The sequence below is a fragment of the Diabrotica virgifera genome, chromosome 3, assembly GCF_917563875.1.
Source record: "Diabrotica virgifera virgifera chromosome 3, PGI_DIABVI_V3a".
Taxonomy (NCBI): domain Eukaryota; kingdom Metazoa; phylum Arthropoda; class Insecta; order Coleoptera; family Chrysomelidae; genus Diabrotica; species Diabrotica virgifera.
This window is the reverse complement of record NC_065445.1, coordinates 141904664-141932295: the sequence shown is the minus strand read 5'-3', so window position 1 is coordinate 141932295 and position 27632 is coordinate 141904664. Positions and strand designations below refer to the sequence as shown.

Sequence of the window (27632 nt, the reverse complement as noted above, 5' to 3'; positions counted from 1 at the left end):
TTGGTCTTTTTTCTGTATTTCTCAAAATTGTTTAGCATGAATTTTAAGATTCTCAACTGTTCTAGAATATAAGACAGAGAACCAAAGAAGAAAATGTCCATTGCGAAACTCATATGCGCACTTAAAGTAGTCATTATTATCTCCCATCCAAATGCTAGTTTGTGGTAAACTATAGCATCAAAAGGACACCACAATTTTATTGGTAAGGGTCTTTGGTAAAAAGTTGCGTTTGTAACTGGGTGAATTACAGTCTGCTTTGGAACAACGAAAGGTGATATGATGGCCAGGTACAATAATATATCTGTAACATTAAAATTTTCTTTTTATTTTCACTGCGTTTTTAGCAACTAATTAAATATACAGTAAGCGCCACCTTACTAGATACATAGGAACATTGAGCTATACAGTCCTGGACCCTTTACTTGTTGCAATGTGTTTAATCTCAAATCTTCAATTTTCGTGTTCTATATTAAACAATCTTTTTATCACCCCGTATATCGCATGAACGCAATTTGTTTTTATATGTACACAGGTAAGGGCTACTAATTTAGTTAACTAATAATTGCAAGTCGTAAACAATAATTTGGGCAATTGCATATTAAGTTTGCTGACTAAATAAAATCCTTTGTCAGACGCGTGGGTTGATCGCAATTCATCTTGCCGCTAATAAAGAGTATAGATTAGATTCATTCACTCGAGTCAATTCAAACAGTGAAGATGTGCCTTTAGATTTCTTCGATTCACTTCAAACAATCAACATGTAGCATCATAGATGATTATCAATTTAAACGTCCATCGAGTAGTGCAGTAAAACTACGTCAAAAAATGGACATTTTAGACATCTAGACTCCCGGGTCTAGAATGTAGTTAGAGAAATAAAGTTTCAACTTTAAGTTGGTGTTTCACTATCGGCGATCGATCCTAGAGCTGAGCCGAAAATATACATGGCCCTATTCGAGCAAAAGTAAACATCAATGTGGCAAACATCTCTAACAAGAAGAGACAAACCACAGATCGACCTACAACTACAGTCCACACCTAACAACACCATCAACAACCAGACGACACTGGGCCCGAGAGACCTGATCTACACAGCCAGGACAGCCACAGAGCATCCAGCCGCGACAGAGCCACCGAGCCAACCAGAACAAACGCAGCTAGGACAGCCACAGAGCTTCCAGCCACGACAGAGCCACCAAGCCAACCAGAACAAACTCAGCCAGGACAGCCACAGAGCATCCAGCCACGACAGAGCCACCGAGCCAACCAGAACAAACACAGCCAGGACAGCCACAGAGCATCCAGCCACGACAGAGCCACCGAGCCAACCATAACAAACTCGGTCAGGACAGCCACAGAGCATCCAGCCACGATAGAGCCACTGAGCATCCACTGAAAACCGTAAGTTTTTGAACAATTTGCATTTCTCACACTGTACAACCACAACACTATCGATTTATAAAAATTCCTCTATAAATAATTATTTGAATTCAAGTTAAAAATACAAACAGTTCAATATCAAAGAATTAATAAGGAAAAGAATAAGAAAAAAGATTTTTTTAAATATTTTAAACTATCAAATAATAATCATTCAATAGAATTTGCATTAATTTACAAACTAATCTTTATCTCAGACTAGCGTTAAAACCTAATTAATATACAGAATATTTTATCATATTTCAATGATGTCACTCTAATGGTATGTAGAGGTCCACTATCATGCAATAAAATTAAATTTTTTCCTGTTGCACCCCTCCAGAGCCTGTCTACAGGTTATCAACATACCTGTGAGCAGTTAAAGTTGATGGAAACAGAGGCGTCAGTATTACCAAAAATAACCAAAGATTTACCTGAGCAGGATATAATTCTACAGGAATATAATGAGAGAAACGCACTACTAGCAGACCCTAGATATTACAAAGTAGGAAAATAAAGGGTATGGACCGATTAAATAACGGACTACCCATTCAAAATACGAGACTAAGGTGGATAGTGTCAGGAACGATACAAACAAAAGAATCCAGTCATCAAGAAGCAGATCATAAAACTATGATTATAATTAAATCAGGAAATTTCAGCACCTTATCAGGGGCAATTACCAAAAAACTACCGAAGAAACAGGTATAAAGGGAGAAGAAAAAGTGTACCAAACGGACGCAAATACAGTACAATGCAAAACGTCGATAGACGGGAAGAAGGTAAAAATACCTGAAAATTACAAAAATAACTCTAAAAAAAGAGAGAAATACCGAAACAAATACTACAATAATACTAACGAAAATGAAAGACGTGACACAAGGACGTATCGTGATTACAGAAATACAAAACAATACGAACCACAGGAGCCGAAGATGTATCTTGACAAAAGGCACAGAAATACAAAAGAAATGGATATAAGACGATGAAGGATCGAGATCAAACCTACAGTAATACAAACGAAAACAAAAATATATATTACAAGGATAAACATAAACACGCAAGAGGAAATTATACGAGGGGAATCATTATATAAATGATATAAATTCAAATAAACAGGAAATAAAAGATACGACTTATCGGAATAAAACTGAATTTCGAAAAAATATGGGAGCACAACAAGCTCAACAAAGAAGAAATACTAATAGAAGAAATAATACACAATGGACTCAGGTAACATACAATCATCATGAGCAACAGAAAAATTCGGTGCCTGAGGAATCTACTAATCTATAGTATATTACACTTATCTACAAACCTTATACAACTCTTACACACACCCAAACTTATAATATGGAATCATCTGATATTTCTTACTATTTCGTGCGAATTTAAAAAAACGCACACACGAAGTCAGACAATATTTATTTTAAAGTAATTAAGTAACAAACACATAACAATTAAACAACAAACAGTATTTAACAAACAAATTGAAAGTAGTTGTTTTAAAGTCAATGGCATAAAAAATTTCAATGTAAAACGAATAATGTCTAAATTGTTTTTATTTACTTTTTTTGTATTTTGTGGTAGTCAGTGTTATCACCTCTAGTCCTTATGCAAGTTTCAGTTTGCGTGGGCACGCTCCTAATTAAATTATCAACATTTTGTTGTGGTAGGTTGCTCCATCCTTTAAGAGCAGCTTGTACTACCCGTGCGGTGTTTTGTCGATTATCCCGGCGAGCTCTAATTTTCCTTTTAAGCATATCCCACAAATACTTTATAGGATTAAGCTCGGGTGAACAAGCAGGCCACTCCAAACAAGGGCTACCTTCTATTTCAATGATGTCACTCTAATGGTATGTAGAGGTCCACTATCATGCAATAAAATTAAATTTTTTCCTGTTGCACCCCTCCAGAGCCTGTCTACAGGTTATCAACATACCTGTGAGCAGTTAAAGTTGATTGGATGAAAATAAAAAGTTTTTTTACGGATCACAATTCCTCTCCAAAACGTTACACTTCCCCTTGTAGATTTGTGAACAGATATTACAGTTTTCGTTCTTGCTTGTCTTCCTCGACCTCTAAGTACATGATTTCGTTGGTCAACTGATTTTACACAAATCCTGACTTTTTTTGAAAATAGCACATTTTGTCAATTCCCAATGTTCCAGTTTTGGTGGTGAAGACACCAATTTAGGCGATCAATCTTGTGCTGTCTGGATAACTCGGGAACCCATAACTGTCTCCTACTGTACCTATACTTCTTGATACGAACTCTTCTTCTTATCATTTCAACTGAAACAGTTACAACTGTAGCTTCCAAAAGCTGCCTTTGAAGCTGCAGGTGAGAAATGCTTGGATGATTTCCAGCTGATTGGACAATTAACTAATCATGGCAAGCCGTTATTACTTTTTGGCGACTTTCCCTTGCTTTATTTTTAAGTTTTCCTAGTTCTTGTTACCTAGCATAGGTTTTGGACAGACTTCAATTACGATGAACCGAAAGGACAATACAAAGAGGTGACCGCAAAATAATTAATACCTAATAATACAATAAGATAATAATAATAACAGAATACAATAATAATACAATAATTGACACACTGAAACATCTTTCCCACTCGATACCTTTTCCTTTACCTTTGCCTAATTGAACTTTGTTTTGATTTAAATTCTGATTCAAATATTACTACATAAGGTGTTGCAGTTTTAGGATTGATGAGTTGTTGAAAGACTGTTGTCTTCACATCACACATTACATTAAACTATTGTTATGTTATGTATCTTATCACCATGTTATTGTCGTTGACTTACTGTCGCCGTGTTCGGAGCTAGTTGTCGCCGGGCAATATGTTTAATCTCAAATATTCAATTTCATATCCGATATTAAACAGTATATAGTTATCACATTAACGCAATTTGCTATTATATTTATACATGTGCGGGCTGCTAATTTGGTAAACTAATTGCAAATCGTAAACAATAATTTGGGAAATTGCATATTTATTTTGATGATCGAATATATTTCTTTGTTCTCAATATTTTGTAAATATACTCAGCGCGTGGGCTGACCCCAATACTAGTGCCGCTAAGAAAGAGTATACATTAGAATCATTCACTCAAATCAATTCAAACAGTAAATATGTGGCTTTAGATTCCTTCAGTTCACTTCAAACAATCAACATGTAGCATCATAGATGATTATCATTTTAAGGCTAAGGCCACACGGGCGATAATTTACTGCGCAGTAAGAGCAGTAAACCTGACTTGAACCGAAATTACATATACACAATGTTTATTTTTATGTCTAGTGACGTTTATAACGTTAGAAAATGTATAGAAACTCAATATGAACGTAGAAAGTTGACAAATAACACAGGCGAACAAAAAAATTTTTTTTAACTTTTCTTACAAATTTATGTGAATACCATGTATTTTTTGGCGCTAAAAAAGAATCCTAAATTAGATTTTACGTATCACCCATAGTTTTCCCACAATATGACATTGGTTTATTATATCTACATTACAATAATTTGAAAAAGACAAAATACCGAAATACATTAACATGATACATTATTAGAATAAAACCTTTTATCTAATTCTTATTTTGTAATATTATAGGTCTGTGCAATCATTTCAGGTGTCAATGCTTTAGTATTTTCTTTCTCTTTTTGATGTAAAACTTCTGAAGTTGCTTTTTCTCCCATGCGAGACACTCTATTGTTCCTGATGAAGTGACCAACAGTAATCACCCATCACATTAGTGTTCCAACGTCCCTAGTATCGTTTCTCCATCACCTTGATATCCCAGTGGAATCGTTTGCCTTGTTCTTCGCTGACATCACCCAGATTTTCAGGGAAAAAGTCAAGATGGTTATGCAAAAGGTGGATTTTGAGGCTCATTTGACATCTCAAATCTTAAATCTTTTCTAATATCTTAAAAAACTTATCTAATAAATTAGCTAATATAAGGTCGTAGTTACGGTCTTTCACATTACCTAAAAACTTGGTTACAACTTTTTTGAATGCAATACAAGCTTTTTTTTTTCTTTAGTAGCCATCTTGGTTTCAAAGGTAATTATGCAATTTTAAATGTTAAATTGTGAAAGAATGGTGTAGTACATTATTTCACGGTTTTTGCTCCAAATTTTAAAGAACCGCTTGGATTTACATGAAATTTGGCAAACGCATAGCAAACATGTCAAAGAAAAAAAGTGATATTGTGCCGACGTGTGCTTTTGCCCTGGGGGTGCGTTTCACCCCCTCTTGGGGGTGAAAAATCTATGTCCAAAATAGGTCCGGAAATGGATAAACTGACCAATTTTAAGCAACTTTTAATCTATAGAATTTTTTAGCAAAATCAATACTTTTCGAGATATGTGCGAGTGAATATGTTCATTTTTCAACAAAATAACCACGTTTTTAGACGGTTTTTCGCAAATCACTCAAAAAGTAAGTGTTTTATCTAAAGAAACATTCTTAGCAAAAATATAGCCTATAAAAAAGTGAAAGAATGGTGTATATACTAGGTCTCTATACCTAGTAGAAGGTGAGTTATAGCTAATGAAAAATAGGTTCATATTCGTCAAATCCCAAATCTAATATTTTAAAGTGAAATAACCAAAAAATGAAGCACGTTTTGGGGAAAACTCATTACAACTTCTTTAAAATGTTTAAAAAAACTTCACTTTTGTTTCATAAAAAAATTCTAGCAGTAAAATTAAACAAATTACGCTCAAAATAAAGTTGGTCCCTTTTGTTTTTTCAAAAAAAAAAATCGGGAAGATCACTCCCTAATTAGCAATTTATATGAAATTAATCGTTACCGCTTTACAAGTTACTTTACTTATGTTGTGTTTATTCGATCTGTAAGTTTCACCGATTCAAAGTGCTTTTGAAAGGGCTGTAGTTAAAAGGGCTTGAACGAATCACTAATCACGAGCGTATGCAAACTTAGAAACACCAAATCTTAACCAATATTTATCTTACAGAAAAACAAAAAATACAAAATATTTAGAAAAACAAAGCCGACGATTTTTATTGTTTGAGATTTTTGGTATCTCTTACAATTTTTAAGTTATTTTGATAAAAAACATTTTTTCGAAATTTTCAATTTTGAAAATTTTATTTTAAAACCAATATTTTTTCAAAAATAAGCACTTTAAATCGATGAAACTTACAGATCATATAGAGACACGTAAAGGAACACCTAAGTAAAGTAACTTGTAAACCGGTAAGATTAATTTCATTTAAGTTGCTAATTAGGGAGTGATTTTCCCGATTTTTTTTGCCAAAACAAAAGGGACCAACTTTATTTTGAACGTAATTTGTTTACTTTTGATGCTAGAAATTTTTTATAAAACAAAAATAAAGCTTTTTTAAATACTTTAAAAAAGTTGTAATGTATTCTCCCCAAAAAGTGCTTTATTTTTTGGTTATTTCACTTTAAAATATTCGATTTGGGATCTGACGAATATGAACCTATTTTTCATTAGCTATAACTCTGCTCCTTCTAGGAGTATAGACCTAGTATATACACCATTTTTTCACCTTTTTACAAGCTATATTTTTGCTTAGAATGTTTTTTAGATAAAACACTTACTTTTTGAGTGATTTACGAAAATCCGTTTAAAAACGTGGCTATTTTGTTGAAAAATGAACATATTCACTCGCAAATAACTCGAAAACTATTGACTTTGCGAAAAAATTCTATAGAACAAAAGTTGCTTAAAATTAGTCAGTTTATCCATTTCCGGACCTATTTTGGACATAGATTTTTTGACCCCCGAGAGGGGGTGAAACACACCCCTAGGGCAAAAGCACAAATCGGTACAATATCACTTTTTTTCTTTGAAACGTTAGCTACGCCAATGCCAAATTTCATGTCAATCCAAGCGGTTCTTTAAAATTTAGAGGTTTTGCAATATTTTACCGTTAAAGAACGTACTAGTGGGTGATAAAGTCTTTTTAATATTCTTTTCGGACTCAACACACTAAAATATATAAGATAGAGATAATTTTATCAAAAAAGTTTTTTCATCGTTGGCCTGTGGAATAGATCAGCTGTATTAAATACAGCTGATGTAATTTTGACGTTTATAGTTGTCAGTGTGTTAAAGTTGTAAAAGTTTTAAAGTATTGTAATATTCTTGATGCTTGAATAAAGTTATTTTAAAACAGAGCAATAATACTATTAATTAATGTATTTTTTGTATGGAAAAAGAATTATTTTGAATAGTTTCTTGTCGACGACTCAACATAAACATATGCCCGCAGAAAACAAAATGCATTACCATTGCGAAAGACCCAATTAGATGCAAGCTAGTGGTAAAGGGCAGGGCCGCGCCGTCCATAAGGGCGAAGAGGGGCGGTGCCCCCCGGCGCCGTATTAAAAAGGCGCCGGTAGGTGTCGAAAAAAATTTTTTGGCAGTACCGAAATTACCAGAATTTTTTTATTACCAGAAACAATAAACAAAAGTAATGACATCGACTGAGGACAAGAAGGATTTTACCCACTGGTGAAATCAAACCAGAAATATTAACAATATTTTATTGTAAAATTGAAAACTTCCCAATCGTAGGTAAATATAAATAGCAGCTAATATTACTTTGATCCCATAAGTGTACGAAACCTTATTTATCTCATTAATCTGAACTATATCTATATGCTTGTTTTCTAATAGTGTAATCGCTGTTTTTTTGTAAATAACGAAGAAGTGGTTCAAGCACTTCAAGAATAAAGAAAGGAAAAGCAGTTGGAAAAGATGATATTTCTGGGGAAGTGTGGAGAGCATTACGAGAGACAGGAACAAGGTGGCTAACAGGTTTATTTAATAGAATTAGAGAAGTTGGACAAATGCAAGACGAATGGAGAAGCAGTATATTAGTACCTGTTTACAAAAACATGGGAGATACAACAATGTACAAACTACAGGCCCTTAAAACTACTTAGTCACACCATGAAAATAAGGGGGAGAGTAGTTGATAGACGGATACGTGCAGAAACCGAGATATGCGATAATCAATTTGGGTTTATGCAGGGCAGATCAACAACAGATGCAATTTTCATTATAAGGCAGCTGATGGAGAAATACAGGAGTAAATAATCTTGAACAAGCATATGATGATAGGATTTCTCTAAAGATTCTGTGGTGGGCACTCAATAACAAAGGAGTTCCGGATGAATATGCAAATCTTGCGAGGGATATGTATGAGGGAGCAACAGCTAGTGTTAGGGCAGGTGTGGAAGAGACTGATAAATTTCATGTGAAAGTAGGATTTCACGTGTACCAAGACTCAGTGCTTAGTCTTAATTTATTCTTATTAGTTTTGGATCAGATAACAGCGAAGCTACAGGTTAACATTCTCTGGTTCTCAATGTATGCTCTTGATGTTGTGTTAGTATGAAATGGTAAAAGCAACTTATAACAAAAACTAGAACGGTGGAGACAAGCTGGAAAAGAGTTTAAAACTTTTTGAATAGTAATAGTAGGTACTATTGTCGCTTCGCTAAACTCAGACAAAACTGGCTTGTGATTTTAGTCGGTAATTTTTTTGTTTTTGGCCAATTTTGCCAAAATTTGCAAAATTACTAACTATTTAGTAATTATTTTTTGCCAATTTTACCAAATTGGCAAAATTACTTACTAAAATCACTAGCCAGTTGTGTCTGAGTTTAGCGAACCGACTATACCTACGATCGGTATTCTAGAGTAGTAATGGGGAAATATATGAAGATGCATGTAGTGGAATTAAAGTGGGATGGATCGATGGATGAAGTGCCAAAGTATAGAAATTTCTATAAAACAGCTATAAGGCCAGCTATGATAAACGGAACTAAATGTTGGACACTTAAAAAGAAAGAAGAAAACGAATGCATATGGAGAAAATGAGAATGTTTAAATGGATGACTGGAGTGACAAAGAAGGATAAGATTGGGAATGAGTATATTAGAGAAAGTCTAACGGGGACACCAATAGATGCCAAACTGAGAAAGCATATGTTGAGATAGTTTGGTCGTGTTCAACGTCGAGACATCAGTCACCCAATACGAAGAATTCTTGAACTGCAGGTTCCTGGAAGGAGTAAGAGAGGAACACCAAAAAAGACCTGGGGTGAGAGGTGAGACGCTTAGGCAGGACATGTCGGTAAAAGGGATTAATATCTATATGATCCAAGACAGAAACTTGTGGAGAAATGCAATAATTAGTGAAGCTGACCCCGCATAGAGATTTAAAGACAGGAATAATGATAAAACAAATAGTTTGTAGGTTTTCGCTTTGTGCATGACTGACGCGACACCTAGCGCCTTCCTTCATCTGACGTTTTTGAATCTTAATCTTACAATTTGACGTTAAGTATATTATAAATAGGTAACAGTTATATACCATTTTTGACAATTTTTTTTATACAAACAATGACAATGACATTACAAAGATAGCTCCAATATTGTCATATTTCGCAACTACTCACGTTGGCATCGTTTCAAGGTACCCCACCATAGTCACGCACGGAGCGAATACGGTATACCGATTCACTAAGTTGCAAAAAACTACTTACAAATAGAGGAGGAAAGGGGCGCCTAAAATTTCTTGCCCCGGGGCGCTTGAAAGCCTAGGCGCGGCCCTGGTAAAGGGGAAACCCATAGAACAGCTAAACCAGTTCAAATATCTAGGCGTAGAATTATCAAGTTATCATGACCCAGCCAGAGACCTAAGAGGACAAATTAACAAGGCCGCTGTCTTGTCCGGATGTTTGAGAGATGTGGTCTGGAATATCCCATATATGAGAATGGACAGCAAAGTTAGAATTTATAAAACTTGCATCAGACCTGTTATGACCTATGGCATTGAATCAAGAGAAGACACAAATAAGACCAAAAGCATGCTACGAACAGCCGAAATGAAGACACTAGGAGCAATAACAGGGAAGCCAAGAAGAGATAGAATACGAAACAACATCATCAGGGAACAATGTGGCGTGCAAGATGTAGTCAGATGGGGCAGGCAAATACGAAGAGAATGGTTCAGTCATGTAAAAAGAATGGAGGAGCACAGACTACCAAGAATTGCTCTAGAAGGAAAACCAGCAGGCAAGCGTCCACCGGGGAGACCACCAAAAAGATGGAGAGATAGCTGGCAGTCTACCTCTCAAGAAATACTTCAACAGTTGGAATTAACAAATCGACAGATCTACAACAAGTATAAGAAGAAGAAGAAGAAGAAGAAGAAGAAGAAGTTTCTTGACAGTAACATGACAGGGATAAAAGTCACATCTGAAAACGGACCGGATTAGTCCATAAGCAAAGCAATTAGGTACCTACCGATGTATCTAATAGTGTGGCGCTTACTGTATATAGAAGTTCAAAATTATGGAATAAATTTATTTTTTCGGAAATAGGCAACCTTGTCCAAAAGTTCGGAGACACGTTGATTTTTATTTTTCAATTATGAATTTTTGGCATATATGATACTAGTGACGTTATCAATCTGGGCGCGATGACGTTATCGATTATTTTTCTAAAAATGGGAATAGGGGTCGTATGCTAGCTCATTTGAAAGGATATTCAATTTTCTATTTAGTCACATAAACATTAACCTAATTATTTATACAGGGTGTCCAAAATAATTTGTTTTTGAGTTAAATTATTTTACACAAAAAGAAAACTGTATGTAATTTATTTAATTCCAAATACATTTTACTGGTGTCATAAAAAATTTAAAAAACGTTTATATCACAAATAATCATTGCTTTTCGTTTAAATTCAATATTTAAATTGCCACCCACCTGCCTCTTGGCAGTTTAAAAATATTTAATTTAAGCGAAAAGCAATGTTTATTTGGTTTTCATATAACAGTAAAATGTATTTTGAATTAAATAAATTAAATACATTCTTCTTTTTGTGTCAATTATTTTAATTTAAAAAATATGTTTTTGGACAATCAGTATAAATAATTATGTTAATGTTTAAATTTTATTACTATTTTACTGAATAGAGAATTGAATAACCTTTTAAATAAGCTAGCACACGACCCCAATTCTCATTTAAAAGCATAATCGATTACGTCATCACGAACAAATGGGCGACGTCACTAGTATGATATATATATATATATATATATATATATATATATATATATACATATATATATATACATATATATATATATATATATATATATATATATATATATATATATATATATATATTATATTATATTATATATAATAATTGCATTAGTTGTTTTGTCAAAAATGCATCGATATATATATATATATATATATATATATATATATATATATATATATATATATATATATATATATATATATATATATATATATACATATATATATATACCGGGTGGTGAATTGGAAAACGGGCCATAGGAAACCCAATGTAAAAATTTAAATTGTTGAATTCCTGCTTCCCTAATTATTTTGCATCAAAAGTCATGAGAAACTATTTGTAGAGGATTAAAATCTGTATTAAAAACAAAAGTTAAAACTGTTCTACGATTTAAACAGAGTCCAAAATTTTTAAAAATAGAATACATTTGCCATACCTAAGTAAGTGCGTAAAAGTAAGGCCACACGTTGCTATTTCTGACAGTACGCAAACTATTGACTGAATAAAACATCTTTATTATTACTACTTTCTCCTCAACTGATGACATCTTTTCGACTTTATTGTTTTTAAACAATAAAAACGATAAAATAAAAATACTGACAGTTCAAAATATTGTTAATATAATAATTTCATTGAGACCGAAGGCAACCTTATACACATTCTTGCTTTGTGTGTGGCCTAAATTTGGTAAATACTTTGATACAATTTATTATATTTTACAAAATTTTGGAATGTGTTTAATTCGTAGAACAATTTTAACAATTGTTTTCAATAAAGATTTCAATTCTCTACAAATAGTTTCTCATGTCTTTTGATGTAGAATAATTAGGGAAGCAGGAATTCAACAGTTTAGAATTTTACAGTGAGTTTCCTATGGCCCGTTTTCCAATTCACCACCCTGTATATATATATATATATATATATATATATATATATCGATGCATTTTTGACAAAACAACTAATGCAATTATTGCTTAGAAGGTACTGCCAAAGTGTACTATATAGTGTACAATATGTATAGTTACTACACTTTGGCAGTACCTTCTAAACAATAATTGCGTTAGTTTAATGGAAAACATGATGTTCGTCAAAAATGTCACTTACGTTACTTTGCCAAAAATGTATCGATGTGCCAAAAAATCATAATCTAAAAATAAAAATCGACCTGTTTCGGGATTTTTCTACAAAGTGGTCTATTCTTGTAAACATGAATTTATGCCATAGCTTTGGACCTCTCTGTATATTATATTTAATAGGGGACTTGCACATTTTTGTTTTATTACATTATGGACATCGGAGGTACACTACACTATGTCATTTCGAGCAAATGTGCAGTAGAGCACTTTAAATGTTATAAAAATCTGACATATCCTATAATTCTTTGAAAAACAATGTGACCATATTTTAGTGATAATATACATACATAGAACCAAATTTGTCTAGGTAATTTAACTAATAAAACAAGTGGATTAAAGGAACTTATTCAAAACAACACCATGTCGACATAATGTAGTTTACCTCCGAGGTTCAGCGTAACAATGTTCAGTTTCGTTTAAAACGTAGATTTCCAAAATTTCACGGCTCAAAAACTCATAATAACAGCAATGGAATTTTAAAATCTTCTGTGTATGTAAATCATTTCAAACGATTGAAAAAGCGCGCGAACTCTTGTGACGTCACCAAATTATATTCTGTTATGACAGAAGTCCTGTCTCGTATAAAAGTATAAACCATTTTGTTTACTTTGGTGTTTGTGAACACTTGTGACGTCACCAAGTTTTATTCTGTAATAAGAGAACTCCTGTCTCGTATAAAAGTATAAACCGATTTGTTTATATTTGTGTTTTATACAGCTTTTGAAGAGATAGTGTTCCGTCTCCTTATGGTTTAGTTAATTTTTGTTTCGATTTTATTTTACATGTAGATGCATATCAGAACATTCCTAAAGCTTGGGTAAATTATTTTCCAGAAATATCTTAATAAACTGCGCGTCATAGAAAACGGGCACCCTAAAAAATGGGTCATTTTTGATGTCGCGTATCTCCTAAACCTGTTGTCTAATTTAAATGACTTTTTAATATTTTTGCTGAGCAGGTAAATTTTCATTGTATACCGGGTGTACGAATCAAACTGTGTTTTTTTCTCAAAGTTCGCAACACTTTGTGGATTATTCTAGCATTTATAAAATACTGAAATTAAAACCCAACTATAGCCTCAAGTTTTCTTAACATTCTGTTTTTTTATTCATTCGCTTATGTTGGATAATACAAAAGTTATGTACTTTAACAACTTGCCATGTTCTTCATCAGTACAGGGTGTTATAAGTCTAATGGGTTTTAGGGACTAAATAAGTTAGACAAACTTTAAGGGGTAATTCTGCATTAAAAATAATGACAGTTTGCTTTATAATCATATTTCCGCAAAAGCTTCGTTTCCGAGATACGGGATGTTGAATTTTTTCTTACAAACTGATGATTTATTTATTGCTTTAAAACCGGTTGAAATATGCAAATGAAATTTGGTAGGTTTTAAGAGATGGTTATTGCGCATTTTTTGACATTCAACTGAGAATTTTATATTCACTATTGGAGCGCATATGGGTAATATGACCGATCATATTATTCGTATGCACGCCAATGGTGAATAAAAAAATTCTTAATTGTATGTCAAAAATGTTCAAAAATTATGTCTTAAAACCCACCAAATTTCATTTGCATATCTCAACCGGTTTTAGGGCAATACATAAATCGTCAGTTTGTAAGAAAAAATTCAACATCCCGTATGGCGGAAACGAAGAATTTGCGGTCATATGTTTATAAAGCAACCGGTCATTAGGTCTTCATGCACAATTACCCCTTAAAGTTTGTCGTACTTCTTTAGAAACACCCTGTACTGATAAAGAGCATGCCTAGTTTTTAAAGTACATAACTTTTGTATTATCCAACACAAGCGAATGAATCAAAAAATAGAATGTTAAGAAAACCTGACGCTAAAGACGCTATAGTTAGGTTTTAATTTCAGTATTTTGTAAATGCTAGATTATTCCACAGGGTGTTGCGAACTTTGAGAAAAAAACACAGTTTGATTCGTACACTCGGTATACAATGAAAATTTACCTGTTTTGCAAAAATATTACTACAGGTATATTAACAAAGAATAGGGCTATATCATATTGAAAAAATCACTTAAATCGGACAACAGGTTTAGGAGATACGCGACATCAAAAATGACCCATTTTTAGGGTGCCCGTTTTCTATGACGCGCAGTGTAGATTACTCATAGTTCTGGGTAATATTTGTCAATTGTATTCCTGATTCTCTTCTCAAAGAAGAATTCATTCTCATAGAATTCATTCTTACTCATAGTTCTGGGTAATATTTGTCAATTGTATTCCTGATTCTCTTTATAAAGGTAGGTATTTGGAAAGTTTATGCTAGGCAAGCTATGTTGCTGATTCTTAGAAGGAGAGTGATGACGATTTGTTAATTACGTTTTTTTTTCAAAGTGAAATTTTGTAGAAGAGATAAAGACATTTTTGCTTTCCCCACCACACGGGATTTCTGGTCGAGCGCTTTTTGTAATTTTAGTAGGTAGTAGCGAACAAAACTTTGATCTGTAAACACCTCTAGTAATCAATAAAGAGTTCTATCGAAAAGTGTAGCCGAATATTATTTTAATTGCTAAAGTAATATTTAATAGCATCGTATATTCACGGTAAACTAATCGTGAATCAAACCGATAATATTGAAGTGTATGTGTGTTTACTATTTAAAATTAAAGTAAATACTATAAGTATTGCTTAGTACCATTGTTTAAAAGCACAACCATTAAAACCCTCAATAAAATATTTATTAGATAACCGGTCGATAAGAAATGGAGTTTAATAAAGTGGCTACATGCATGTTGAAAGAACATTATATATTTTATATATTTTAAATATATTTTAGTTCATTCTTAACGTATTCATGTATCTGAAGCTAATTTTAATGTAAGTATTTAATATCTCATGTCTGCTTAATAGTTTTTTTTTCAATAAATCACGAAGTGTATTTTGAACAAAAAAAATAGAACTTTTCGTGCATTTTGGTATATGTACATTACAGATTTAATGATATTTACCTATACAATATTTTTCTGTAACTGGTGTACTATAAGAAGCTTCTACCTTTCAAGAAGCTTTCGTTGTCAATTTTTAAATTTGTATGTTTTTTTTATTCCTTATTTCTGCTTGTATCATTGGGTCTTTCAGTTTATCCAATACTATGTGTTGTTGAGTTTCAGGCTTCTTCTTGCATGAAAGAGAGATCTTTATGACGGCCACTAATAGTACGTGGTCAGCAATCACATTTGCTCCAGGATATTATGTGAAAGCTCTTTTGACAATTGTGTTGAATCTACCGTTGATGAGAATGAAGTCTATATGATTTCTTATTATGTTCTGAGCTCTATCAGATGGAGATTTTCAAGTATAAATGCGACGGGGGTGGAGTTGGAACAATGTGTTGGTAACTCTCATGGTTTCTTTATGACAAAATTGCATAAGTCGGTCGCCCCTTTAGTTCATTGTTCTTAGACCATAAGATCCAACTACGCCTTCAAAGCTGCCCTTCCCTATTTTGGAATTAAAATCTCCCATAATTATGTTGACGTCATGTTTCTTTGTCAATTTAAGCAATTCTTTGATTTCACTATAAAATTTTCCACCTCTTAATCTACTGGATCTGCATTTGGTGCATAAACATGTATAATGTTGAGAATATTTGGCTTCGCTTCAAGTTTTACTAAGGCTGTGCGGTTGAAGTATGTTACAAATTCTATGACAATTCTTATCAATTTTTAGCTTTCATAATCCCAACGCCATTTCTATGGAGTAAAACAATGATTATAATTAGAAATAATTACTCCAGCGCAAAGATATATGTCTCTGAAGAGGAAATCAAACAAGTCAGGCAATTTAAATACTTGGGTTGTCTGCTGAATGAGTGTTGGGATCCTGAGACTGAAATAAAGAGCAGAGCAGAACAAGCCAGAAATACCTTCTTGAGGCTTCGTAAATTACTGACTGATCTCAAGTTTTATTTCAGCCTCCAATACAAGATGCTAAAGTATTACATTTGGCCTGTTCTCTTGTATGGAATGGAAGCTTGGACGTTAAAAGCCAGCTCCATTAACAAACTTGAAGTCTTAGAAATGTTTCACCTGCGTGAAAACCATGGGAAGCGAGCGATACATAAGGGATGAAGCTCTTCACCCACTTCATCCAAATCAACACGCATATAATTCGGGAAGATATTACCCACAAGTAGTGGGAAGAATTGAAAGTTAGCTGGATAATAAAGAATCCACCCAAGGTATATTCATAGATATTAAGGAAGCGTTTGATTAAACAACTTTCCCAACCATCACCTAACAGCTCAGTGTCAGGAATGTTCCCCTGGCCGTGAGCGAATGGATATTTAGTATGCTCTCCAATATAGCAATAAGCGTAAATGTAAAAGACGTTTTGGTTAGAGGGATCGGTACGAGGGAATGTCCACAGGGGGGTGCTATCACCAGTCCTCTGGAATATAGTTTTGGATACCCTGGTTGACCAACTCAGCAAGAACGGTTTCTAGACAATAGCCTATGCAGACGATATAACCGTTTTGCAAAGCGGTAAGTTTAGAACACACTATGTGAGAGATTACAGGTTGCTCTTAGACTAATAGAAACATGGTGTAAGGAACACTTACTGTCTATAAATCCAAAAAAGACAGAGATGGTCCTATTCACCAAAAAAAAAGAAGGATCACGGGCTTAATACCCTCTAGGATTCTAAACTGCAGTCTGAACTTCTCTGAAGAGGTGAAATACCTTGGTATTACCCTTGACAGGAAGTTAACATGGAACTCTCACTTAGATAGTAGAGCTAAAAGAGCATATATTGCATATGAACAGTGTCAGCGAACGGTCGGACGCACTTATGGCCTTTCGCCCAGGGTGGTCGCCTGGATCTACACTACTTTCATTAGGCCAATACTAACTTACGGAGCCATTGCTTGGGTACCAAAAGTACTACAGGCAACAGCGATCAACAAACTAAACCATATACAACGGATGGCTTGCCTAAATATAACAGGTGCTATGAAAACAACACCAACTGCTGCAATGGAGTTGCTCATTGGCATCACCCCTTTAGACATATATGTCAAAGAGGTGGCGCTGATCACGATGATGAGATTGGGGATGCAAACCTTGATGTAGGAATGGGACAACTGAGATGTCCTTTCTGGCGGGGTGAGCTGGAGGCACTGCCCCAGCTGCATGCGAGCCATGGATGCGACTCAATTAAACCTACGTTTGTCTTCGACAAACCCTACAAAATCGAAACAAGGCAACATGGGAATCACACGTGGCAAAGGCATATTGTATCTACACCGATGACTCCAAAACGGAAGAAAGCTCAGGATGCGGAATATACTCCAGATTACTGAACCTTAGTATAAAATGGGGTATGGGCAAAAATGCCAGCGTAGTTCCGACTGAACTCGTTGGTATCTCCATAGCCGCAAAAGAGATAACCCGGAAAGGTATATCCGGCAAAACCATAATAATCTTCACAGACAGCAGACAAGCCCTAATAACCCTGAACAGACCACGTGTCATATAAGTGCTAGTAATGGAGTGTCATGAATCACTAGCCCAAGCTTCGGATGGTAACAACATCATCCTAAGATGGGTTAAAGGACACAATGGAAATAAAGGCAACCGCATTGCTGACCAGCTAGCTAGGAAGGCTTGGAAGAGAGAAGCTTGCTCGTACGTTTGAAACATTCAAGACCGCTCCCCTGGAGATCCGATTTGGATCCGATTTTGAGTTGAATGTATCCATTTGATTGTCTTGGGATAAAATAATGAAGGTGGTATCCCGTTACCTTGCTTAATGCCACTTCGGGCTTAGTTTTCAGCCGCACAATATGGAACAGAAATGAAGCTCGGGATTTGAAAATAAATATCAAGAATACAAAAACAATGATTATAAGTAGAAATAATTACCCCAACGTAAAGATATATATCTCTGAAGAAGTAATCGAACAAGTCATGCAATTTAAATACTTGGGTTGTCTGCTGAATGAGTGTTGGCACCCTGAGACTGAAATAAAAAGCAGAGTAGAACAAGCCAGAAATACCGTTTGGAGGCTTGGTAAATTTATGACTCAAGTGAGAAAATTTATGACTGGATCTCAAGTTGGATTTCAGCCTCCGATACAAGATGCTAAAGTGTTACATTTGGCGTGTTCTCTTGTACGGAATGGAAGCATATACGTTAAAGGCCAGCTCCATTAACAAACTTGAAGTCTTTAAAATGTGGTGCCTGTGTCGAATGTCTAGAATATTATGGACGAACAGAGTCAGAAATGAAGAAGTATTAAGAAGAGCGGGCTTCTAGGATAGAAAACTTTATAATTATGTTTAAGACTGTATACTTGGGGCACATATTACGAGGAGAACGATATACTTTTCAGCAACTGATACTCGAAGAAAAGACAGAGGGTAAAAAAGGTCCGGGAAGTAAAAAAGATGTCATGGCTTTGTAATATTCGCCAATGGTCAGGAATCCACAGCTATGAAATTCGCAATGCTGCTAAAAACACAATTATTTCATTCTGACTATCTAATATCTCACCTGACAAGACAATGTACGGTGGACGCCTACGCAGAAATGCACGACACCTTAAGAAGAAGAATAAAGTTTATAATATAATAAACTTAAATGTGCCTTTACATTTAGGTATATAAAAAAATGTAGGTACCGTACTTCGAAGACACTTAATGAGTGCGTTATTTTGTGCCCTAGGTTCTAGATGTTAATATATGTTTAGTAAATTTGTTCCTATTCATTGTTGAAAAAAGTTATAACTTGATGAGAATTCAACTCTATTTTATATTGCTATAATTTATAAACTTACCTCCTGATTGCAAAACTATGTAATACCAATTCAACTTAGAATTGCGTTTGATATTCGCATTCATTAGATATATTATTTCTTTATCTTGAGAATTGTATATCTGTTCTTCCTTTTTTATTATTTGATGTAGAAGATCAACAGTATTTTTTTTCCACAAATACAAGATTCGTGCCATTGCAATAAAGTAACGACAATAAAATAGAATTAACTGACAAATGATTGTTGTATTAAAATCATACATTACATTTTGATAGACACTTATGATCGAGATTATTAACAACTGGGTAATAGATATGACGAATAATAACCATGAATAAATATAATACCATTTGTTCACCGTATGTTTGTCATTGCTATTATAAACCATTGGCCATAGGCCACAAAATACAGTACATTTGATAACCACTTCCAGGTGAGCTATTTGCGGAACCTAAAACAAAATACAAAATTCGTTTGGTTTATATATATATATCTATATATATATATATATATATATATATATATATATATATATATATATATATATATATATATATATATATATATATATATATATATATTGCAAGGTATGCGACCGTTAATTTAAATTTAAAGGTATTCAGCTAGTGAATTCAGAGGTTGAATCGGTCAATTTAGTTGGCAATTAAATAAAGAAGTCAACTACTTCATTGATATATTGAAAACGTTTGTAAGTATTATATCACTTTTGTTAAGGTTATTTATACTTATAGACTTCATCCTTTATTTGTAGTGAACTGATGAAGCTTTCGAGATTGTAAAGCGAAACGTTTTCAATATATCAATGAAGTAGTTGACTTCTTTATTTAATTGCCAACTAAATTGACCGATTCAACCTCTGAATTCACTAGCTGAATACCTTTATATATATATATATATATATATATATATATATATATATATATATATATATATATATATATATATATTATAGTCATCGTCTTTTATCAAGACTTTGAATTCACATTTTCACGTCCGCTACTGGTAAGTGGTCGTTTGCCAAAAGGTGATATGTCCATTTTTACTACTTTTCAGGAGAGCAAATTCAAATTTTTACGACGTCCATAAAATCACAGTTTTAGAAATATCATATTTGGATTTGAGTTTAATTTTCTTACAGCTATCCATGAGTTTACATATAACCTAGATACAAATTTCATTTCATAAACATTCTCTGTTAATCTTGCAAAATGCAAAAAATTTACGGATCTAAGTGCACATATCAGCTTTTGGCAATCGTTTTTTAAATAAACTACTGCCAACATTGTAATAAAATTTGGTGGGTTTTTAAATAAAATAAAAATAATAAAATAATAGGTAATAAATTTTTTTATTCATCATCAGTCCCATACGGGTTTAGGGGCTAAATTTGTTTAAATAAAAAAACTACGCTACTGAGATATTTTAAATTAAAAATCATTATCGAATTCCTCCTTCAATTTGCGATAAAACATCTATCTTCCCTTTTTTTATGTGATGCGGCGTTTTTATGCAAAAAATAAAATACGTTAACGTTTACAAGTATTCGAAATAAGTTTCTATACATTCATAATAACATACAGGGTATGACAAACAAAGGGTTTCTAAATAAGTATGACAGACTTTGAGGGGTAATTTTACATGAAAAAATAATGGCAGTTTGTTCTATAAACATATGTCCGCAAATGCTTCGTTTCCGAGATACGGGGTACTGAAATTTGTCTTACAAACTGACTATGTATCTATTGCGCTAAAACCGACGGCGCATCGTATGAAAAAAGAGAAGATACGTTTTTTGTCAAAAATTGAACGAGAAATTCCAAAATTTTTAATTTGAAATATCTCAGTGGCGTACTATTTTTTTTTAATTTGAGACCACTACCCGTATGCGCGCCAATGATGAATATAAAATTTTTAATTGTATGTAAAAAATGCCCAATAATTACCGCTTAAAACCCACCAAATTTTATTTGCATATCTCAATCGGTTTTAGAACAATAAATAAATCATCAGTTTGTAATAAAAATTTCAACAACCCGTATCTCAGAAACTATGCATTTACGGACATATTATGTTTATAAAGTAAATTATCATCATTTTTTCATGTATAATTTCTCCTTAAAGTTTGTCATACTTATTTAGAAACACCCTGTAGAAACTATGTCGAACACTTAAGTATGTATTAAATTTTGTGAAGATAGATGTTTTGTCACAAATTGAACGAGGAAGTCAAAAATGATTTTTAATTTGCAATATCTCATTGATGTAAGTATCATTTTTCTTAATTCAAATCATCACCCGTATGCGCGGCAATGGTGAATAAAAAACTCTTAATTGTATGTCAAAAAATGCGCAATAACTACATCTTAAAGCCTACAAAATTTCATTTGCATATCGCAACCGGTTTTAGAGCAATAAATAAATCTTCAGTTCGTAAAAAAAGATTTAACACCCTGTATCTCTTAAACGAAGCATTTTCAATCTGTCATAAGTTTTCATGTAGAATTACCTCCTAAGTTTGTCACACTTATTTAAAAACACCCTGTTGCCCTACTTTAAGTGAGTTTTATGTTTATTTAGTATTCAGTATCTGTTTATATTCTTCTAAATCTATACATATTATAATGTAAGCTTCCTAAATAAAAAAATATTGCCAACATAATAGAGCAAAAAATTTTTAAAACAAAATCTTTATACAAAATAAAAAAATGCTGCTCCTAAAGAAACAAGATAAGTTCAAGAAATATAGAAAAAAATGTCTGCCAAAAGCTGATAAATCCCTTCAAGTGTACATATCTGCTTTTGGCGTGCGCAATATTTTATGACTTACAACTGACAAGGGTTCATATCAGCTTTTGGCAAACGTTGAATTGGTCACGTGGATATATACAGATATAAAAATGGAGGGTAAACTACATTTCACAGTACACTGAACACTGGACATATCTGATTTGGGCAGATGGAGCATATAATCACACACTATCAACTGACATAAAAAAGTGAAAATCACAAAAAATGGGCAGATGGAGCATATAATCACACACTATCAACTGGCATAAAAAAGTGAAAATCACAAAAAGTAGACATATCAGCTTTTGGCAAACGGCCACAGATATATATACAGGGTGTCCCAGACTAAATTATCCAGACTATATCTCTTAAACGAATAGAGATTTTCGAATGGGACAAAAACTGATCTATTCCATTTGTAATACACTTTAATAAGGGGTAGAAAAAATTATCCCCTAAATATTCGTCCCTTAGTTACAACACCTAACTTTAATTTTTTTTAATAGCACCCTGTACATTTTTTTATCGTTTCGTAAATCCATTGTATTTTAAAAAAAATTGTTGAATAGACGATAGAAGACCACATACGAAACTATAAAAAAATGTACAGGGTGCTATTAAAAAAATTAAAGTTAGGGTTTGTAAGGGAGGGATGAATATTTAGGGGATGGGATGATTTTTACTGCGGTATATTAAAGTGTATTACAAATGAAATAGATCAGTTTTTGTCCCATTCGAAAATCTCTATTAGTTTAAGAGATATAGCCTGCATAAATTAGTCTGAGACACCTTGTATACATAAATTACAAAGCAATAGGTACTTACCTCCATCTTTCAACACAACCTAACTGCACTGGTGTTTCAATACATATATAATAAAGAAATATAAAATAAAGGTTTATATAGGAACACTGTACCTATTCATAAATAATAATAATCAATCTTTAGAATTTCAAATGAACCTTGACAATAAACTTCTTTACAACTGATATTTTTTTAAAGGGTAAGCTACAGGCAAACTTAAGGAACTGGTCAATTTACTTCAAAATGTTAAGATTTCAGATACCAATATTAATTATTGCTAATTGTTATGCCAACTATTAATATGGCCAGTGGTGTAAAATAAATCGATTTAATAGGTTTTTTCTTTTGCCTAATCATTTATTGACTTTCATATGATGAAAAAATAAGATCCTGAAAGATTCAGCCATTAAAAATTTTGTTAGAGAGTGCTCTACAATTTTTTTTTTTCAAAAATCGTGTTTTTTTGACTCAAGTGAATTTCTATTCAGCGTATTTAAGTGCTTTTATTTTTTCCCTACGATTTTTTAAATATTATTATGAAACTAAATGAAAAAAATCTTTAAAAGGGTCTAGGAACACCTATATTAGCCTCTTTGTATCGGCTTTTGCTTATTTTAAAGTTTTTTTTTTAATTTCCACAGTTGAGTATAAACGGGTTAAAGAAATTTCTCTCACGACAAAATTACTCTTTCACATGGATAAAATATGCAATTTTTTTTTAATTGAATAGGATTTTAACCACGGACTAATGGAGTTGCTTTTGGACCCCGCAACAATCCTTATGGAAAAGTGTCTCTGGTCAAATTTAACGAAAGTTAGATCAATGATAGTTCTCAGTGCGTAGATTAAAAAAGTCCATGGGGTCTAGGTCTGAAAAACTATTATTCTGCAGCTACAGCCATCTGAAGTTATTAGATTGATGTGTTCAGTGTACACGATTCATGTAACAAGAGAAGCAATAGTAGCAACACAGGTGCTATATGTGCATATATGCATAGGTGCATATTATGAATGTATGAAAGATATGAAAAGAAAAAAGATTCCTGAAACAGATACCATTCATGTAGAAATTCTTCAGGCACTTTCAGAGTACTTAATACAAATACTCACTTCTTTATATAATGAATGCATAAGACAACAAAAGTTTCCCAACAACTTTAAGCAAGCTGAAGTTATAATCATAAGTAAAGGGAAGACAAAGACCCAACTTTACCTAAATATTATAGACCAATATGCTTACTAAAAACAATGGGAAAATTACATGAAAAATTTCTTTGTAAAAGACACGAAAAAACACTCAAATAAGACACGAAACTGGACTTCATCCAAATCAATATGGCTTTAGGGAAGGAAAATCAACAGAAGATGCTATTAATAAAGTTTTTAGTATAATTGAAGAAAGCACAAAAAAGTATGTTTTGATGACCTTTATAGACGTTTCTGGAGCCTTTGACAATTTATGGTGGCCGGCATTATTCCAAAGATTTCGACAGATGTATTGTCCCAGAAACTTGTACGGAAGTTTCAGAAACTATTGTCATGACCAATATGCCAGCGGCCCACCACATACGGTGAAACGCAAATATAACGAAACTGAAACTGTCAGTTACTTCTGAATTTCATTTGAGTTTATGCAGTAGACGCCTATAAGAGACCACACATGATGAAACCATATGGTCCGTTTCAGACCGGCCGTTTGAAACGCATATACATATATATATATATATATATATATATATATATATATATATATATATATATATATATATATATATATATATATATATTCTATAACACTATAAAACAGTGTTGAAATTATCGGGAAATGCGGTCTGTGGCTTAGATTGAAACTACATTTAATTCTATTGAATTCGATATTTCGATGAGTATTTATTAATTTTTCATCTTCATCAGGAACAAACTACAAAATTAACTAACAGTTAGGTACAAACATAATATTACAATGATATAACTTACGAATTGTTTTAGGTATGTTATATAAAGCAATTTAACTTAAAGCTATGCATGTCGTTTCACGAGAACGTCGAGGGCGGCACTGAATCAGGTATCTTTTCTCACATGTGTTAAGGGCCAAAAGTTCCAATATCGAGCCATCTGTTTAATATTCTGCTATTTTTAGAATTTTAAAACATTGCAGTAAATTTCGCTTAATCTACTTGTGTCTGATTTATAATTAATTGAACGTTTATTACTGTTTATGTGGTACATCTCGAGGAACAATCTTTTCTTATAATTGCTTTCTGAATCTAGGATCTTGATATCTGACAAATTAAATTGGTGTCCTGTTGTTATGGAATGGTGTGCTGCTGCACAAGTATTTTTGTGTGTTTTGCAATCACTTTTGTGCTGCGTTATTCTTTGTTTCAACCATTGCGATGTTTGTCCTATATACTGCCCATCACATTCGAGACAAGAAAGTTGATAGATGATATGACTCTGATTTAGAAGCGGTCAGAGAACTTTTGGCCCTTAACACATGTGAGAAAAGATACCTGATTCAGTGCCGCCCTCGACGTTCTCGTGAAACGACATGCATAGCTTTAAGTTAAATTGCTTTATATAACATACCTACAACAATTCGTAAGTTATATCATTGTAATATTATGTTTGTACCTAACTGTTAGTTAATTTTGTAGTTTGTTCCTGATGAAGATGAAAAATTAATAAATACTCAACGAAATATCGAATTCAATAGAATTAAATGTAGTTTCAATCTAAGCCACAGACCGCATTTCCCGATAATTTCAACACTGTTTTATAGTGTTATAGAATATACTTGCACGGTCGATAAATACATCGGATTTCGAATCCAGTTCTGTATATATATATATATATATATATATATATATATATATATATATATATATATTATATCTTCTTCTTCAGGTGCCATCTCCGCTACGGAGGTTGGCAATCATCATAGCTATTTTAATTTTTGAGGCAGTAGCTCTAAATAGTTGTTTCGAGCTGCATCCAAACCACTCTCTCAGGTTCTTCAACCATGAAATTCGTCTTCTTCCGATGCTTCTTCTGCCATCTATCTTTCCCTGCATTATGAGTCGTAGGATGCCATACTTCTCGCCCCGCATCACATGTCCGAGATACTGTAGCTTCTTTTCTTTAATTGTAAGTTCAACTTCCTTTTCTTTACCTATTCTTCTCAGTACTTCATTGTTTGTAACTCTATCTACCCAGGAAACCCTCATAATTTTTCTATAGGTCCACATTTCAAAGGCGTTAAGTCGTCTCATTGTCTCTACATTTAACGTCCATGATTCCACTCCATAGTATAGAACACTGTAGACGTAACATTTTGTTAGGCGTACTTTAAGAGCTAATGTTAAATCTTTGCTACATAGGACCTTTTTCATTTTTATAAAATTAGAACGTGCTTTTTCGATTCTGACTTTTATTTCTGCAGTGTAGTCGTTATTTTCTGTTATAAGTGTTCCTAGGTAAGTGTACTTTTTTACTCTTTCGATCTGCTGGCCCTCTACTATCAAGATTTCGTTAGTATTATGGTTGTTTTTACTAATTTTCATAAACTTCGTCTTTTTGATATTGAGAGAGAGTCCGTACTCCCTACTACACCTTACTATTTTACTCATGAGTCTTTGCAGGTGTTGTAAACTATCGGCTATTATTACTGTATCATCTGCATATCTGATGTTGTTAACTAAGACTCCATTTACTCTTATGCCGACTGTTTCATCTTCCAGAGTTCCAAGTAGTGGATGTGTGAATTGTTCGTAAGGGGATTTTTCCGCATTCTCTATTTCATTTGTTTGTTTATATATATATATATATATATATATATATATATATATATATAGATTGAAAACTTAGTCTTTTGCTAGCAGTTGCCGCTAGGGCATCCCTGCCATTTCGTTCGTTGCAATCCGTAACTTCACGCCGGGGTTTGTCCTGGTTGGGTCAGAGAGAGTAGCCTATGTAGCATATGTGCCTCCTGATGAGAGACTAATAAGTTTCGAAACCGGTAGAGGTGCTTGCTGCACTCTCTGATTGAACTAGAATATAATGCGGCTGTAGTTTCGTGTTGCAACGAAATTGAAAATGGTTAATCATTTTTGATTTAGTAGAATTGTTTATAATTTGTAGTTTTCAGAATTAGTAGTACATTGGGGCTATTGTTAATTAGTCACATAGAAAATTGTTAAAGTAAAAATTATGTAAAAGTAATCTACTGTAATCCCATCAGGAAACGACCTGGATTAGTCAAAAAACCAGGTCATTTGTATACTACTATAAATAAATAAATAAATAAATACATGTATCGTATACATGTACATATGTAATTGTATCATGTATACATGTATATTCTGCCGTGTGTCATGTTGGTATCGCGTTTGTATGACCTTACTGTGAAATAAAATCCAATTTTACATGAACTGATCGGATTTCGAACTTTTAGCAACTTGAGATTTAATTTGATTCGGCCTGTATACTTTATAAATTTGTAAAAAGCTCCGGCAATAATAGAAAACAATTTTATTATTAGTAAATAA

The 27632-nt window shown here is 33.1% G+C and overlaps 1 protein-coding gene across 1 annotated transcript in view; it reads left to right on the top strand.

Annotated features, from left to right (window-relative positions):
- The first annotated feature begins 864 nt into the window (after positions 1 to 864).
- Positions 865 to 27632, top strand: part of LOC126881337 (uncharacterized) — a 217478-nt gene continuing 190710 nt past the window's right edge. Inside the window, exon 1 of the mRNA XM_050645561.1 lies at positions 865 to 1401. Within this exon, the coding sequence (XP_050501518.1) occupies positions 975 to 1334 (360 nt within the window). The 5' untranslated portion in view covers positions 865 to 974 and the 3' untranslated portion in view covers positions 1335 to 1401. The remainder of the gene's footprint in view (positions 1402 to 27632) is intronic.